Source organism: Oculina patagonica, chromosome 14 (assembly GCF_052425735.1).
Source record: "Oculina patagonica isolate OP01 chromosome 14, crgOcupat, whole genome shotgun sequence".
NCBI lineage: Eukaryota > Metazoa > Cnidaria > Anthozoa > Scleractinia > Oculinidae > Oculina > Oculina patagonica.
Window position 1 is genome coordinate 24,412,313 of NC_135771.1, and position 19,109 is coordinate 24,431,421.

The window sequence follows — 19,109 nt, forward strand, 5'->3', positions numbered from 1 at the left end:
TTCCGCGACATTATTTTTAAAGTGGAGCGTTAAAGACCTTAATTTAGGGGACCGTTAATTTCTTATAATGAGGTATATAGCGGCTTATATTTTTCCCTCTTGCTCGTTTTTCGTTTAATTAAAAAAAAAATGATGCCTGCAATTCTTCTTCTTCTTCCACGTAACTCACCTCCTTCAATAGTGAAGATTCTCGTGAGTATTAAAATAAATAACTACTTAAATGCTATGAATAAAAATACCGTATTTTCTCAAATAAACGCCGGGGGCGTTTATTTAAAACTTGGCCTCAGAGACCCGGCGTTTATTTGAAGCCGGCGTTTAATCGGGGTCCGGCGTTTATTTATGAAGTAAAATTTTCAATCATTTTTAAGTTGATTTATTATTTCACATTCTTCGAGACCCATGAACAGTTTGTCGTGACGGGACGTTGTATCCCTTGGACCCGACCTCATACGGCATCGTGTATATTGTAATCAGTTTTGTGCAAACAGAACAGCTAGCAACTTGGAACAAGGCGGCCTTGAAGTCCCTATTACTGTTCAATGCGCGATTTCCACCCAGAAAGCACAATATTTGACAAGGCTAAAACAACTGATAAACAAACGCTGGAGGGATCCTCGCGATTTTAGCGACAGCGAGCACTACAACAAAAGAAAGAGAGTGCGTAAAAAACAAAAAGAGCATGCCGGAACATTGACTAACATTACTATATTTTCAATTTTGTGTTGTTGTACGTCATAAACCGCAGTTAATGTTACGCCAGACTTATTCGTTAAACATTTATTAAAATAACAAAAGCCGTATACCATATAGTACGCGTCATATCAGTGCTTTTCTAGTGAATATCTTCACTTATTGGATCGACTCAAATAAACGCCGGGACCTCGATTAAACGCCGGTCGCCGGGACCTCGAATAAACGCCGGGGGCGTTTATTTAAAACTTGGCCTCAGAGACCCGGCGTTTATTTGAAGCCGGCGTTTAATCGAGAAAATACGGTAGATACAAAAAAAAGTCAAGTCAGCATCGTTTGCTTAGCGCTTGGTCAGACGGCAGGCATTTATTAAAGGCCCTCAAGTTTGGTGCATTAACTGTTTCATTGGCCAGGATGTTCCATTCCCGTATCGTTCTCGGGAAAAATTAGTACATGTGGTAGTCCGTCTTTGAGCGAGGAATTTTGTACAATTAAGATAAACAAACCAACAATCGGGCGAATGAAAAAAAATCTTTATTTTTCTTTATTTTATAATTCTGCATTTAGATTTTCAACTTAAAAACTGGATTTCAAATGAAATCCGTCTCAGTCATGTCTGTCATATTTATTCTACACATGAAATAGTAATAAATAACAGAAACGAGGAAGGCCTCCTAAATGTGCAATTAGATCGCCTATATCAAGGACACTATGAGCTTGCTACGGGATTTTTCGAGGCGGGGGGGGGGGAGGGGCGATTATTGAAACTGCTGTTACCCAGTTGTCCAGTTTTCAACAGCGCCCCACCCAGTGGGGGGCTGTGGGGGGGGGGGGGGTCATCCCGCTTTGTGACTGCTTAGGAGAGTATTTCTTTGGAGCTGTCATCAAGAATTTTACAGGAATAAGTAAATTCTTGCATACTAAACTTCATTCGAATTCCTTCTAATCTAGTACGAACTGTTTTGCAATGCGCCTCGATTGTCCCCGTGCAATCAGGCAATTATGTTTCTTAGGCTTTATGAGAACCATAGTGGATTGTCATGTACGAATTACATTCATGTCATAAAACTTATAAAACGTATTTTATTAGTTTAAGGAGAAAGAAACAAATTCTGATAGTTTTGCAAAATCCCGCGGTCACTTTTAACTTGACATTACTTAGATCTGCCAATAAGTTTGAATCTTGCAAAATGACCCCACATACTGTAACGCTGTCCTTTAAATTGCGTGACATGAGCCACTTTTGTTCTTTAAATTGCGTGACATGAGTCACTTCTGTTGTAACGTCATTTACTGCCAAGCGAAGTCATCCTCAACTAAGCGGTTTGAGTGACAGGTACAGTTTTCCTTTTATGGTTTTTTGTTCTGGTTGTAACTTTCTCACAATAGCCGCAATCTTTTTCACGGTCTCGTCATTTGACAGTCCTGTTCTTTTACTCTTGAACTTCTGTAGCAGGTCCTTACTCGTCATGGGCTTTCGTATGAGGTACCTCCTAACGGCTTCTTCAGTGATCCCCTGAGGACCCTCCTCATTGCCGGTCGGTGTTGGAGTGCTTGTTCTTGAACCACCTCCTGTCCCCACTGAGGAAGGTGCCGGGGAAACACGGGGCTTTTTGGACGCGGGACTTCCCTCCTCCCCCGTGGTTCCTTTCTTGGCCGAGCTTGCTGGGCGCTTCTTGGTTTTTGCTGAGAAAAAAAAATCAGAATTAAAATACAGTGGAACCCAGTGACACGCAAAAGTGTCCGTTATATCCAGGGTCCGTAAGTATCCAGGTGACCGCATTAAGCTGTCACTCAAGATAAACGTCACGGATACTTGTTTTACCGATAGAAACACTAAAGCATACAAATTTTAAGAAACAAAACGATGTTTAATGTCTTTAATGTAAGTTCAAACTGACAAAAGCTTTTGACTTATTTAAGTAATCAAATGTTTTGTACTAACGTAAACAAGGATAAAACACCGGATCGAAAGAAAACCGTTATCAAGTTTAAACGACACGTTCTTATGCTACTGTACTTCTAACAAAAACGAATTAACCTAAAGTAAACTTTAATCGTGACAGAGAAAAAATACATAGTGCGCAGACAACCAGTGTCCGTAAAGCGAGGTTTATTTTGTATGAGATCGGGTCACTGGAAAAGTGTCCTGTCCGTATCAAGGGACACTGTAAGAGGAAATGTATAAGCAGTTTTGTCAGGACAAACAAAACTGTTCACAATAAACGGGAGTCCGTATAAAGCAGATACTCCGGGCGGGCTTTCACTGTGAACCTACATTTACATGGGAGCAGGGGTGGCGCAGTGGTGAGAGCGCTCGCCTCCCACCAATGTGGCCCGGGTTCGATTCCGGCCCGGTGCCATACGTGGGTTGAGTTTGTTGTTGGTTCTCGTTCCTGCTCCGAGGGTTTTTCTCCGGGTTCTCCGGTTTTCCTCCCTCCACAAAAACCAACACTCCAAATTCCAATTCGACCTTGGATGCACGTACACGTCTTTACGAGCTCCTGAGCTCTTCCGTGTCACGTGGGTAAATAAATTACATTTACATTTACATGTGGAAGTAGGGGGAATTTTTTTAGCACAGGTTGTCCCCTAAGCCCATTATCGGTAGGGGTTACAGTGAAGCGTGCGTGTTTTGACAGGGAATTAAGCATGGTAAGGGACAGATTAGGGGGTTTGCGATCTAAAGATTGGAACCTGGTTGGTCTTATACAAGGAGCAACCAGGTACTAATTCTAAGTCCGCATCACCAACCCCTAACCCCCTAACCCCCCCCCCGCCCCCCACACCACCACCACTTTGCTCCTGAACAATGATATGGGGGATGAGTCAGGGTGTAGAATTTTACTTACAGGGTGTTCCTGGTCGATCTTGAGTAAGCTTGCTAGCGGCAGCAGCAATAGTGTTGGCTGCACCGTCTATAGCAGTTGTAGGAGTTGATGAACGACTGTTGGATGATGTACTAGAGCCACTGCCTGACTTCTTCTTCTTTTTCTTATCACCTGAACAAATAATATTAAGTGCAAAGGTCAGTATTGCAGTTTTCCGTACTATGTCTCACATACTTTCTTTAAATAATTATTATCGGAAAAAAATTGAAGGGGTGCGTGGAATGAGACCCTTAGTAACTCCTGATCTTATATGGAAAATTTTCTCCCTTTGATTTACAAGCATACACAGGGCAAATTGGAAGGAGAATCTGGCAATTTATCAGAAGTCTCTTGGGGCATTATTTTAGGTGCCCCTTCAATTGGTTCTAAGAAAAAATGACTTAAAACTGTAAGGTAGTTATTATCAAAGCAAGCCCATGTATTGTTACCATGACTATTTTAGAATTGTACCTTATTACATAAATTTTGGGACACTTATTTAGCGATATTAGCGATTTTCAAAAATCGATTATGCACCAAAGTTAAGTGTCGCATATACGAAGCTTTCCTCCCGAGTTGTGATGATGGATGAGACAACGATCTCTGCATCGCGCCCCCGCAAAAGTTTAGCTGACGAATAGCGATTGTGTGCGGATCGCAATAACGTGACGCCAAAATTTCATGTAATAAGGTAGCTTATCTGAATTGATACACTTCTAACGAAGTTTTGACTTTTTATTTTTAGTTTAGTGTTGTGTCCAAGAACAGAATGTGACCCATGGTGTGTGGGTTGAAGGAATCAGAACGTTGCATTTTAAATCCAACCAACAGAGTCAAAAGCAGAGTTTCCAATTACGCTCATGACTCTGTCATTTATGATCCAGTGAAAACTAGATTGTCGGAGCTGCAAGTAGAAGTGAGAGAAGAAAGAAAATCACAATGGCTAGCTTTAAGGCCTGACGAGTATTTCCTTTCTGCTTTGACTCTAAGAATCATGCTTTCGCTGGATCATAAATAAATAAATAAATAAATAAATAAATAAATAAATAAATAAATAAATAAATAAATAAATGATAATCAATTTATATAGCGCATTTTTCATATGTAATGTTCAAATGCGCTGTACACATACTGTAATATACTACACAAAGACCAGACCACAACACTGGGAGCTTTGTGCCCTACTCTTTGCGAATAGTGTGTGGGTTCTTTAACGTCCCCTGTTATAGGACTGAAGATACAGGAGATGGGACCCACGGTTTATCGTCCTTTTCCGAGAAGACTAGAATGTCTAACCATTTGCAGATGTAATAACAAAGGCAGCACATTCTCCTCAGTTATTTTAAGACCCTGAGTGTTGGTCCGGTCTGGGGTTCGAACCCAGAACCTCCCGCACAGCAGTCCGGCGCTCTACCAACTGAGCTAACCAGGCTAACCAGTGACAGAGTCATAAGCATAATCTAACAAACTACTTATGACTTTATCAGATTGATTTTAACTACATGGTAATATTCTATGCTTCTGACTTAGGACTCTGACTCTGTCCTTTTCTCGTCCCCAGAGCCGCTTTCCCTCTAAGCCAGCTGAGCCTGGGGCACGAGGTACAAGTGGCTCTCAGGACACATGATTTGATTGGCTAGATTTTAACAAAAGGAGTTTCAAATCTAGCCAATCAAATCAACCGTTTTTTAAAACTCTTGTATAACAAAAGGATTTAAAATTGATTCATTTGATTGGCTGCTCCTTTTGTAAACATCCAGCCATTCAAATCATGTGTCCCCAGAGACACTTGTTTCTCATGCACAGGCTCAGCCAGCTAAGAGGGACAAAAGGCGTTAGGGACGAGAATGACTTTATTGCTAGCGAAAACCAGCGTTTAGGCCAGCACATTTCCCACTTATTCTACAGAGCTGTACCAAAAAGTGACCCTAGTACCCAGACTGCTTCCAACCTTGTAGAAATAGAGCCGAGGTTCCCTTCATTTCATCCTGGTCAGGATCTTCATCCTCCTCCTCGTCCCAGCTCTCTCTCCCCTCCTCTCTATCCAGCATGTCTTTCAGCTCATGTCCTGCCTGTGTTAAATCATCTTCATCTTCACTTGACGTCTCCTCAGCATTCAAGTCATCTTCAGCTTTGGGTTTACTTTCTTCAACAGTCTTGACATCCTCTGTGTGAAAAGAACAATTAGAAGTTTGACATTATGTAATTTTTTCAAAGTATACAATCCCAACGTACAAATCACATGCCTGGCAGTTTTAAATGGTAGCGTAATAAAGAAGAAAATCCTTCACATTTAGGTTGTGTTCCCTATTGAGATCAAGTTTAAAGGTTGGTTAGATTGGTTAAATTTTTTCATGCATAGGGAAAACTCATTTTTGGTTGGTTTCGCTGGACAACTTCTTCAACTGGCTTCAAAATAGGTTAAAATTGATTTGGTTGAAGGTTCCCAATCAGAACACATTTTTAACTATGTAACAGTTAAACTATGAGCCCGAGTTTCTAGAGTGGATAGTAGAGGAGAGAGTGACTGTTGCGAGCAGGGAGTAGGTAGTACTCAATGATTGCAGTCAATCACAAGACTAAGCCAAAAGTCAGCCACGAGATGTGAAATATCTTCATCAGCGAAAGAAAACAATGGGGAACCAATCAGATTGTGGATTCCAATAGAACACGGCGAGTTGTAATGGGGAAACAGTTAATCAACATTAAACAATTCTGTCCTGAACAGAACACGAAAAAAAATCAACCAATCCAGCCAACCAAACACAGTTGATCTCAACAGAGCACAGCTGAAGGGTTATCAACCGTTTCAACCAAAACCCTTTGGAACAGTGTTCTACTGGAACACTACAACCAAATCAACTAAAACCAGTTGTGGCTGAAAAACAAACTGTTCCAATGGAACACAAAGTTACCTTATTCTTACTAATTTTCGCTCGTACTTAATTTCACGAAAACTCGGGAGCCGAATTTTCGCGAGCATTAATTTTCGCGATTGCAAGAAAACTTAGAGCAAAAGTGTATTAAATTTCACGATTTTGTCAGTGTTTTTTGGATTAGTCGTCAATGACTAAGGAACAACTAAAAATACTCAAAGGTCTGGTTCGATGTAACTAAAAGGAGCCTGTGAACAGAAACTTTGGTGTCTGTACTAAAGAGGTTTTGGCCGATTTACAAGCTGAAGAAAAGGGTAAATATCAGAGGAAGGGTACTAGTCGAAAACAAGATGGAAAGTTGATTTCAAGGAAGGATAGTTGCAGTTCCAAACATTTAAATTTTTTATTGTTTACTTTTGATACAGAATATGGTATTAATTTTAACGCGTTTAAATTTCGCGCAATGTTTTTTTCGCGCATATTAAATTTCGCGATTATTTCGAAATCGTGAAAATCGGGAAAATTAGTAAGAAAATTATAAGGTATAATATACCGAGTAGAAAATGTATGTAACTCTACTCTGTATATTAATGTTCTTTTTTTGTAATTGCAATAAAAAAAGATAAGAAAAAAAGTATAAGGTAGTCTAATTTGTAACAAAATCTCTCTCTGACCTTCAGAAGAAGAGGAACTATCAGATAGATAATCCATCTCCTTGGAATCCATGTAGCCATCTTCTTCAGATGACGCATCACTGTCGGCATCTGAACCCTTCTTTGTCTTTTGTTGCCGCCTCTGTCCAACTTTATGCTTGTCTTTCTTGGCTTGTTTATCTACTTGAAGCATAACAGACAGGCTCATCATCATGAAAGGCAAAACTGACCTAATATGCTGGCCATACTATTTAATTTTATTTTAGTATAGTATGTTACATCTGTTGTAATTGTTGTGCAGTGCACCTGACCAGTCGCAAATCAAGGGGAGTGGTTATAAGGGAACTGCCCTTCCCTTTCTCCCTTTATTACTGAGTATAAAGAACAAAACATCCCCCCTTATTAGAGCAAAACAAGATCCCACCTTCATTCTAAATCCCCCTTCCCCTCATAGGCCTCTTTTTAAACACAAAAGGGCCCATCTTCAATTCAAATAATGGAGGCTTTCTACAAACAATTAAGAATAAAAATCAGCAATAATAATATCGAATGACATTTCAATGAATCATTCAGCATTTTCAAATTTCTTTATATATTGAATGGGAGGCGCGGTGGCCTAATGGTTAGAGCGCCAGACTTCAGATCGAGCGGTCCGAGTTCGAGCCCCAGCCGGGGTCACTTGTGTGTTTTCTTGGGCAAGACACTTAACTCTCATAGTGCCTCTCTCTACCCAGGTGTATAAATGGGTATCGGCGACATAATGCTGGGGGGGGGGGGGGGGAACCCTGCAATGGACTAGCACCCCATTCAGGGGGGAGTAGAAATATTCCTAGCCGCTTAATGCTACGGAAACTGGAATAAGCTCTGGCAGTGTGGGCCGCTTGGCTCGTGGCTTCTTCTTTTTAGTGAGAATTGTGATGGTTTGGTGGGGGTGTCGTCCGTACCCCTTTTTTTTTTTTTTTCTTTTTTTTTTTTTTAATATTTTTTTTTTTTTTTGGGGGGGGGGGGGGGGGGGGTTTTTTTTTTTTTTTATATATTGAGAATGTTATGTGTGTGAAAGTCTCGTTTTGTATGATTATAGGTTTGATTTCCGCCACCTTCTGCACGTCTAACCACTTGGTCACCACACATCCCTCTCATTCTAAAGCACAGGGTTTCTTTGTAAGTGGTTAATCAGGATTACAGTCAGCGCAATCCTTTTAGCCGGGAATCCGTTTTGTGCAACAAAATTTAATTTTTTTGTTGTGCATACCCCTGATCATAGCAAGGACAAATTTATAGCTAAAAATGCATCTTACTAGCTGAAACCAATTTCATGTACAAGTATTTTGCTCAAGAACACAACACAATGACCCCGGCCAGGGCTTAAACCCGGGCCGCTGGATCCGAAGTTCAGCATGCTAATCAGAAGAGCACTATGCCTCCCTTGCCACTGCTAACAAACCTACTGTACATGTGCAGGTACATGTACATCCCTCCTAAAAATCCCCCCCGAGAAAAAAAAAAACATCTGCATGGAGTTACAGGATTATTTTAGGGAAAATAATAAGATTAATCCTACCTTCTTTGTTTTTATCGCCACCTTGACCTTCCTCCTCGTCATCATCATCCTCCTCCTCCTCCGACAGAGACAAATCTCTTTCATCGTCATGTATGATCTGTAGAAAACAAAACCAAATTCCCAATGTGTGTTTTTATTGATGTTTGGTTTCATAAATTGGCGAGATATAAAAAAAATACTCTTGTTAGCCTTGCTGGGCAAGAGTAATTACCTAAAGGCTGGTGTTCACTAGCGACAAAGTCATAGCCAGAGTTATAATCAGAGTCGTAAGAATGCTTACGACCTAGTGAAAATTGAAAATGGGAGTCACAAGTAGTTGCAAGCTCAATGGCATCAGATTCAAAAGAATCAGAACAATTCAATTTTCACCTGATTCCACTTAAGACTCTGTTGCTTGACAGTAGTCAAGTGAAAACTAGACTGATGGAGTCACAAGCAGAAGCAGAAGAACAAACCAATCACAATGCCAGCTCTTAAGCTCTCCAAGTACTTCCTTTCTGCTTGCAACTCAGATGACAATTTAGTTTTCACTGGATTGTAAGTGAGGGAGTCATAAGTGGAATTTACTGCACCATTAGTTTGATTTTTGCTAGATTGTGCTACTGATTAATCCAACTCTATCACTTGTGAAAATCAGCCTTAAAGAGATCAGCGGGTTTCGAGTTATCAGGGTCGATTAAATATTTAATTTGCCAAGTATTGATAGTTTACTGATTTTTCAGCACTTCTGTCAGTATACAGTACAGTGCAAATTGAACTTATCTCGCCAGAATCTCTTAGACGATCACACATTCTTGTGATAAGAGTGAAAAATGAATGTCAAGTACCTACCGGTAATCTGTTCGTTGCTCTAATCAATGGGTAACCGTGCCGAGTTGCAAAAACCAGAATTAAAGTTTTCGGGGTAAATTTGACCCAAATTTTAATAAAGGGAAACAAAATCTAGTTTGAGTCAGCAGGGTTTTCAAGTTATCCAAATTCGAGTTAACCGAGTATATTTGACTAAAAAGTGGGGTCAAATCAAAGGGAAATTTGTTGGACTCAGTTGAGTTGTGTGGAGACGCGGTGGCTAATGGTTAGCGTGCTCGACTCCGAGTCGAACGGCCCGGGCGAGGCCTGGCCGGGGCGCGCGTGTGCTGGGCAAGAACACTTTCACAGGCCTCTCTCCACCCAGGTGATAAATGGGTACCGGCGAACACTGTGGGGGTACCCGGGGACTAGCATCCCATCAGGGGGAGCTGCGGCGGACGGGAAAGCCCGGCTCATGGGCCACTTAGGCTCGGACGATTACTTTACTTTCAGTTCGAGTTAGCAGGGTTGTCCGAGTTATCGGAGTTTGAGTTACCCTGACCGGGGTTCTACTATATAAGTAACATTAATTTAAGTCCTTTGTAAAGTGGTGCTCAGACATCTTTTAATTGGGTACTTACCAAGTTTCCCGTTCTGCTAGCTGCTTTAGCAGTCTTATCAAGCATGTTTTTCTCATCTCCTTCCTCGGAGTCTTCTTTGTTGTCCGTTAATCGTTTCTTGACCATCAAAGAAAAATAATTCACTGTCCTTTCACGGCGACCAAACTCTTCCTCAGCCTCTTCTTCTGTTAATGTCTGATATTTTATGTTGGCAGTGAAATTATACCAGTTTTTGACTGGCAAAGCTTGAAATGCACCATCCTCGCACTGGGTCAGTATGTAATAAGAGGAATTTTCATTAATTCCTGCTTCCTTTCGACCTGTAAACCTGCAATCAATAATTAAAGCATGCTTATAAATATTAATTCAATACAGGACCAGAGAAAAATCCATCACTGACATCTACTTACATTTTAATACTTTACACTTAATAATTTTTGAAAGTACTAATTTTCGCAACATCAAGATAATTGCGAAATTTAATCAGCGCAAAAAAACATTGTGCAAAATTTTAACAGGCAAAATTGATATCATAATATTTATATCAAAACAGTATTATATTTACTTTTTAAAGGTGTGAAACTGCAACTATTTACCCTTGAAAGTATATTTTTTTGTTGCTTTTAAATAGCACCTTTCCTCTGATTACTGTTTACTTTTTAATTTAGCTTATAACTGCTCACCAGAGTTTCCATTTGCAGGTTCCTGGTACATGTAGTTACATTGAGCTAGACCTTTGTATATTTCCAGTAAGTTCCTTAGACTTTGACAACTAGTCATCGCGAAATTTAATACACTTTTGCTCTAATTTTTCTTGCAATCACAAAAAAAGTACTCAAGAAATTCGGCTCCGGAATCTTCACGAAATTAAGTATGCGCAAAAATTTAGTAAGAATAAGGTACCTTGATAAAATAATTCAGCTAGAAATTAACATCGATATCACTATTTCAGAAAAACAGTATGTGGCTAAAAAGTATTGTGTGAACAAGAGGGTGTCAAAGATAATCTGAAATGTTTACATGGCTTCAGTGTCTTTTCAAACTACCAGTATCTGCAGGAAAATCACTGCAAACAATTTATGCCAGTGAACACAAGGCATAGCCACATAATAAAATAAAAACAAAATAATGCTAATTTGTAGTGGCTTTTCCACAGAGTGGCTCTTCATTTATAGCTGGAATTTAGAAGTGTTGGTTTTTGCGCAGGGGCGGATCCAGGATAAAAGAGGGGTGGATGGCAGACCAAGGGCCAACCCAACCCAACCCAACCCAAGTGGCGGCAGAAGGCGAAACGGGCGAACAACAACCAGACATGAGCGAGAGCTCTCTATCATCAAATAAAGTGACACGAACACTGAAAAATGGGGGGTGGATATCCACCCATCCACCCCCTGTATCCACCCCTGTTGCGGGCGGAGGAAAACTTGCAGAGAACCCAGAGAAAAGCACCCAGAGCAAGGACGCGAACCAGCAACAAACTCAACCCAAGCATCACTGGTGGAAGGCAAGTAGTTTCATTGTTGCACCATCCCTGCTCCCTGTGGAGCAGTATAATACTGACGGCAACCAGTGAGAATTATGTTTAAATGACAATATGTTCAACCAGTGACCTCCTTCCACTCTTGCCACCAATCTTCAAATTCCAAGGAGCTGCCTCAGGATCCTTAGGTTTCGTAACAATACCACGGCGCTTTTTACGTGCCTCTTCACGTCTTTCCCGACCAAATTCACTACCAGCACCAGAAGTAGGAAGATTTTCACTTTCTTTTTCTTCTGTTGAATCTGTTTGACGGGACATCTGGGCCTAGAAAATGGATTTATTCAAAATCAATATTGCTATAGTTGAATCTTGACAACTCGAACCCTCAATAACTCGAACCCCCAGGGGGACTCCGGCTGTAATGACGGGGAGACGATGGAGGCACGAACCCAAAATCCAGTCCCACAACCCAAAACCCGGACCAAAATAACCCCCAAAATCCCTGTCAAAACCCCTAAAACCAGGAGGGGCACACACAAGAACACCATTGTTCAGAACCACCCGTGCCGGCGCACCCAAACCGCACAACAAGCACCCAAAAAACGCCAATCCCCCAAACCCGGACGCCCCCCACCCCCGCAAGAAGCCGGAGTACTCCCCTGGGCTCGAACCACACACTAACTCAAACCTTTTTTGATTCCCCTCCAGGTCAATTTCTTACTAATTTTAACTCTTGCTGATTCAAACCCTGACAACGCAAACCTGTTTTGATTTCCCTTGAGGGTTGAAGTTAATGGGATTCAACTGTATAGACAAGATTATTATGAAATTAAAATGATAATTAAAATGAAAAATGAAAATTGTTTTTATTGTTTTTATTTTTTTTTCTTCTTTTCGCTCTCTTCCTTTTGTAGAACAAGAAGAGGAGCGTAGAATAAAAAAAAAAAAATATTATTTCTTTTTTTTTTTTTTTTTTTTTTTTTTTTTTTTTTTTTATTTTTTATATTTTTACTCCACCCCATAAAAATTTTTTTTTTTTATCAAGATTATTATGCCCTCACAACAGCAATGGCAAATACAATGTGCAATATGGTGAACTACCATTCTATGATACTTTATCAAAAAAATAAACCAAAGTTTAGAGTATCACACTGTACCTTTGAGATTGATGAGAAATCTACTTTTGTGCTCTGGAAACGCATCACTGAATATTTTTTGGCCAAATTCCTAAGAAAGCAAAAGAAATTGCATTTCAGATTTCAGATTTAAGTTTTTATTATTTCACACTATTTACAAATATTTTTCACTATCACACGCTATTTACAGAAAATTCATTAATTAAAACTATGTCCAGGTGAAAGTGCGGGCCCGATGAATTGGAAGGATGGGAGGGAAGTGTAGTTGGAAACTCAGCCAGTCGAAATCACTGAACAAAGTCCGAGGCGCGCGTCACGGGTCGCCGCCGCAACCAAGTGGAGACAGTGCGAGTGAGTCAGAGGGATGAGATGTGATTCCCCGCACGCTGTTAGGTAGGAACCAAGATCGTTGTGAATCATCGCAGACTGTGAACAATCACAGCAGATCCTCAAAAGCAACACAAAACAACGTCGCAAAACGTAATGTCTGCACCCGACAGAAGCCTCCACTAATGTGACAAACTGTTGATTTCGCATCACGCCGGAGACAAGACCCGGGACGACAAACTGCGAGACGCATCCGACGCTTAGTGGAAGAACAAAATTCAACTCCGGTTGCAGATAGCCTATGAACGGGCGCGCACGCGTAAACGCAACCGCTGGTCACTGTAAGAAGGGCGCGGGCCCTCTTGGGCCCGCAATAAGGAAAATATAACAATATAATAAAGCCAAAATAAAATGTGCTCAGTGACCAAAGAAGCATATGCTATCGTGTTGGTCGCTGACACGTTCAAAAAAACAGACAAGACACATAAATTACTAGAAACAATAGAAAAAAGGAAGTTAAATGTGAATAACAAAAGTATGCGAAATAAACAAGTTAAATGAATAAATCATAATTAAGCTATATACAGAATACAGAGAAATTATGCTGAAGAGCATATTTTATATTGCTTATAAAAGGAAGTGTAAGGCAGTTTTTTTAAAATCTGTTGGAAGAGTTTCCCAAAGTTTTGATGTAACAAAAGAGAAAATTGAGGTCCCATAGTTATTATTTATTCTTGGCCTATGAAAGTTCAAGTTAGCAGCAAATCTGGTATTGTAGGTATGGACTTCAGAGGCCTGAGTAAGTGTTCTATGGAATATTGTTGGAATGTTTGTTGAGTCATTTAAAATTTTATGAGTAAATAGAGCCACTTTAAATTTGTACACTGTTTCAAATTTGAGAATTCCTATAAGATTGTAATATGGTGTAGCATTTTCCCTTCTATAAGCAAAGAATATGCTTTGGACACATTTATTCTGCTTAGTTATGATTTTACGTAAATTAGTTTTACATGCACTACCCCAACTTAGAATGATAAGTGTGGATAAATGTCATTTGAAAATTTATAACTAAAACTAATGATGATTTTATTTATCCAGAATAATCAACAACAAGGTGAGTGTTAAACATTATTAGCCAAGCCTGATGGCTATGGCTACACCTATACACCTCTCCCGGATTATCTGGGAGTCTCCCACAGACCCAATCTTCAGATCTCTCATAAGAGAAAATGGGGCCCTATTAGGGGTTATTGGCATGCGGGATATTTACTAGGTAAAACTTAAAATAATTGGGATACAGGTTATTTAAATAAATCAAAGAGCTCTTCGAGCCACGACTGAATTTTTTTCACCAACTTTGAAAGTTAAGCTTTCATTCCTTAAAAATATATGAGCAGCAGTGATTGAAACATTTCTTTGATGCACACAATAACAGATAAACGGCGGAATGTCTTTTACATTGATATCAGATATTTCCGTTTCACTTGACTTAGTATGTCTGATTAGCACAGTCGTGTAGGAATCTGACTGGGGAATGAGAGGTCGAGAGTTCGAATCCCAGAATAGACGGGTTTTTTTCTTTTTTTCCATTTTTTTCTTTTTTTAACCCGTAGCACTAAAATGGTTTGTTTTTTATATCGCTCCATAGGTATGCATTGCAGAATAATTTACATATGTAAACCATTAAGTAATAACGCTGTAAATAAATATATCAGAACATATATTAGACTGATTCAGGTACAAATTACATCTAAAAAGCTTTTCCTTTTCTTGCGAACAAGCAGCCACACATTCGATTTTAGCAAACACTCTGGTTTCTGGATAGATCCATCGTTGATGAAGCTTATGTGAAACCCGATTTAGTTTTCCAATGCTCCTTCATGTACGACTCTAGCTCGAAAGATAGACACGAAAGTCATCGATTGATTAATGCTGATAAATGGCTCTCAATGTTCACTTTTTTGGCGGTCGATTACTTAATTCTACACGTAATTGTCAGCCATATTTTGTTTCTTTGCTTCTGGTTTTTCTTGTAAACCCCTTTAAATTTAAAAGACCACCTTTATACGGCCGCTTTTATATGGCCACCTTGCTACATTCTTTCTACAAGTATATCTGCTGGTCAGCGGAGTTGCAAAAAATGTTTACAGCTGATTGACCAACCAACCAACCAACTGTGTGAGTGCCATTGGGCTACCCACTATACTCCTGAATTAAAAATTCAGTCGTAAAAAGGGATTCCGGGATATCGAATATCAAAGTTGGGGATACAAATCACAGGAATAAATGGGATATGGGATATCTAGGCCAAAAATTAATGGGATACAGGCTACTCAGACCCCTCCCTAGTGGAGCCTGCCAAATCTCCCAGATACAATAGTCTTATAGGGTGCTTGAAATATGTGTTTTCACACTTGTTTGGCCCAATTTTGGGTGTTTTGTTAGATATTTCAAGCACTTTAATTTGAGATTGAATCAGCAGAACTGTCCTTTTTCCTTTTTTATAGGAGCTTTGAAAAGATGCTGGCATTGTTGTAGTTAGTGATACTAGTTGAGTATCCCACAGGCAAACATTCACACACTTTTTTCAAGGGGTAAAGATCTGTTTAGTTTCGTACCTTGGTACTCGCACCTTGAAGACACTGCCGTTGGCTGAGCCTGTTATGGCTCCTGATCCTGATGCCTGTGGCATTCCTCCAACCTGAAACATTTCAAATATTTTCACTAAAGTTTATACTTTGTACTCCAGGTACATTTTTATCTATGCCAGCTCTCTTAGATTGTCTGGGAGTCTCCCAGTTACAGAACGAATATATCGGTCTCTAGTATGGGTCACCAAATCTCCCAAATACAAAGGAGAGTGCTTTTAAACAATAATAAAAGCACTATAAATAATGACTCACTGCACTCAATCGACCTCAGCAAGGGAGAAAGCGACGCCGGAAGGGATGCCCCAGGGACTCCAGGACCCGCTGTGGGACAGCGCGGACTTCCCGTTGTGCACACCCGCTGAGAAAACGTGACCAAACAACAAAGAACCACGGAAGCCCATCACCACACCAAGGGCGCGCGGCAGCGAAGACGAGAACGCACAGACGGGCGCCCCCCCGCGACACCGCCCCCCCGCCCCCCCCCCACCACCCCCGCGCCAGCGAGCACCCCGCCCCCCCCGAGACCGCCGCACCCCCCCCCACCGCACCCCCACCCGACCCCCGCGACCCCCCCCCCCACCCCCCCCCCCCACCCCGCCCCGCGCAGCTGGTCGGGTGTGTGGGCGGGGAGGAGGCTCCCTACCCTGTGCCTGCCCTGCCCCCCTCCAAGTGTACCCCCCTCACTCTGCCGAGACGGTGTTCTGATACGTGGGAGGGGGGGACCGGGTCGAAGGGAACTGGATCCCCGTGACCGTGGCCTGCGTAGGCCCCCGGGGGGGGAGTGGACCGGCGGGCTGTTGGGCGGGGGGGGGGGGAAGCGCCCCCCCCGGGGAGGGGGAGGGGGGGGGAGAGAGTGAGAGGTGGGATTCGAAGGCCCCTGAGTCGGGGGTGGGGAGGAGGGTGGAGGGCGAAGAGGAGAGAGGTGGATCGGTAGTAGATCGAGAGAGAGAAGGGAGCCGATAGGTCAAGCAAGCGCGGACACAAGCCGGAAGATATTCACGCCCAGACTCTATAAGAGTCACAGAGTTGTTGTGAAAGCTTAAGTAGCGTATCGATTATTAATGTCTTTTTTATGTAAATGATTAAAAAAAATGTGTTTTTGCATATATTTTGCCCAATTCTGGGGGAAATTTTGAAACACTTGTTGCATACTATTAATTTTGTGGATGAATTGGTAGAGCTATAATTTTTACTCCTTTTGGGGGGTTAAAAAGACATATCTTGAAACAAAATAGGGGCCCCCGGGTTTTCTCTCTTTAGGTTGGCTTTTCTGCAATTATAATATTGACATAATACATATATGAAAAAAATATAACCTAAAACAAGATTGAGCTTCATGATACCAAGTAAGATTTTTCTAGTGCTAGTTAGGTCATTCTCATCCCCCCAGAGTCAACGATCCTTCTAGTCTGCGCCTGGGATCAAGACCTCTGGCCAGCTCCAACACCAGAAGTGCGTGATTTAAGGGACTCATTGTCAAATCTGATTGACTAAAAATACAAAATGAGTACTCTGCGCATGCTCACTGGTAAATCGGGACTGGCCAGAGGTCACGATCCCTGTTGTAGACTAGAAGGATTATGGCCTTTAGGGACAATAATGTAGAAAGGTTTACATTCGTTTCGCCAACATGGTTTCGCCAATGGGCAGTGTGCCTTAATAGCCACTCTTTGCTTATGCTTTAAGAATGACAAATATTCACCCCTTGGTGTAGTTATAAATACCGAGTTGGAGTCTTGCAGACTTTATTGAGATGTACTGCAGTTGATATATTAAACTTTCATTAATATAATTATACGTCATTGAACAGGCCATTGGCGAAACGACCGGTTACCACATAGCCTCCCACGCAGTCGTTCTTAGGGGCGATCGTGTTTCACTCCTCCCCACGAACGTTCGTGGGGAGGAGTGAAACATAATCGCCCCTAAGAATGACTGCGTGGGAGGTTAGTTACCACCAGGCAGTACTACAGTTAAACAGAGTTAAACCCTGCTCATTCGAACTCGGTTATTTCGAATTCCCTGTTATCTTGAACTAAAATTATATATATATAAAACCCTTTTCACTTGGATTTTTCCTTCAGTCATTCACTATTGGCTATTTCGAACTCCCGCTATTTTGAACTTTTTTTTGTTCCCCCTGACGGCTCAAATAAACGGGGTTCAAGTCTTAATATTTGGCCTGCTTTGATTTTTGAATCAGTAACAGAAGGCAACAAATAATGTTTACATATAAAAAAAAAGATCAAGCTCATAGAAAATTCAACCTTAATAATCATCGATTTCTTTCTTCTTTGACTGTAAGACCAAATTCATGGCAAAGGATAATTTTATAAGAGTTGAAGCTAAAAACATTTTGTTTCAAATGCGATTTTTACCTTTTGCTGAAGAAGCGGCTTTGCTGTTAGCTGTACCGGCGAGGCAGTTCTTTGTTTGTCCATTACGTTTCTTCACAAAAGTGACAAACAGATGAAAAAGAAAGCGAAAAAACAAAGAACTACAAAGGTGCGAAATGTATCAGGTAGATCTCATACGGGCGCCATCTTGAATCCTTGGTAACCTCTCCCAAATCTTTACATACTTTGTAACCGCGTCAGATAACGGAGTGAGGAGGTAGTGAGGAGGTCGCTGGGAAGCTTGTTTCCAGACCCCGTCACGATCACTCGGCTTACTTACAGAAACTCATCTGGCGGATCTGGCGACAGTTCTGTGCCTTTGTTTTGACCACAGTGGTCAATATTTTATTTCGCAAAAAACAAGAGTATTTTTTTTAAATTTTCCAGGGCCTTTTTAGTGTGCATTTTGATTTTAGCTTTATATTTCAGTGAGGTTTTTAGTTGATAGAAAATTATCATTTTTGGCTTTGAATATATATACTAGTTGAATCATCCTTAATAGAGTGATTCACCGAATGAAATGCGGTGAAAGAGTGACAGGAAAAAGAAAGTGGACAAATCAAGAGTGAGAGGAATCAGCAACAGACCACAGACGGGCCATGCCTGACGCGAGACAACAAATCAACCCAAAGACAACTGACGAACACACGGCAATGGGGAGCAGCCGAGAACCGCAAAGGAGACAGGAAAAGCTGACACGTGCAACCTGGCAATTCCCCACCGACACGTGACACCTGCGTGAGAACAGACCGCTTCGAAGGTGAACATGCGAGGCAGAAGAACGTCCTGACAGAACATCTGCACATAAGTGACTGAGGCTGACCACAGAGACACAAACATAGAAATAACGACATTAACATATAAAAACGGACACGAATTCACTCTAATGTTAGAAACTGTGAAACTTCTTATGGAAAACAAAGAACAACCAAGACAATAAAGAACCTCCAAACAATATAGACTAGGAAAGGTTTTTATACCGAGGTAAACCCAACAGTGGCGGATCCACAAGACCTTCTTCAGGTAAGGGGGCCCGATCATCCAGGCGGTGGAAAGA

At 41.2% G+C, this 19,109-nt stretch overlaps 1 protein-coding gene and 1 non-coding gene across 3 annotated transcripts; both read right to left on the minus strand.

Annotated features, from left to right (window-relative positions):
* Positions 1–1,844: 1,844 nt before the first annotated feature.
* LOC144639306 (general transcription factor IIF subunit 1-like) lies at positions 1,845–18,229 on the minus strand. 2 transcript variants are annotated; one of them, XM_078498611.1, is made up of 10 exons: positions 18,035–18,229; positions 15,624–15,706; positions 12,700–12,769; positions 11,673–11,866; positions 10,084–10,390; positions 8,654–8,750; positions 7,114–7,275; positions 5,515–5,730; positions 3,546–3,695; positions 1,845–2,379 (listed from the first exon to the last, which is right to left on the minus strand). In XM_078498611.1, exons 1-10 carry the CDS (start codon positions 18,095–18,097, stop codon positions 2,006–2,008), a joined length of 1,716 nt encoding a protein of 571 aa, XP_078354737.1. In that variant the 5' UTR covers positions 18,098–18,229; the 3' UTR covers positions 1,845–2,005. The 2 variants fall into 2 exon arrangements, with proteins under 2 accessions (XP_078354737.1, XP_078354738.1); XM_078498612.1 differs by having other exon boundaries at positions 7,114–7,272; positions 18,035–18,228.
* Trnas-gcu (transfer RNA serine (anticodon GCU)) lies at positions 4,923–4,995 on the minus strand. Its single transcript has one exon. It is a non-coding gene; the product is annotated as a tRNA-Ser (tRNA).
* Positions 18,230–19,109: the final 880 nt, after the last annotated feature.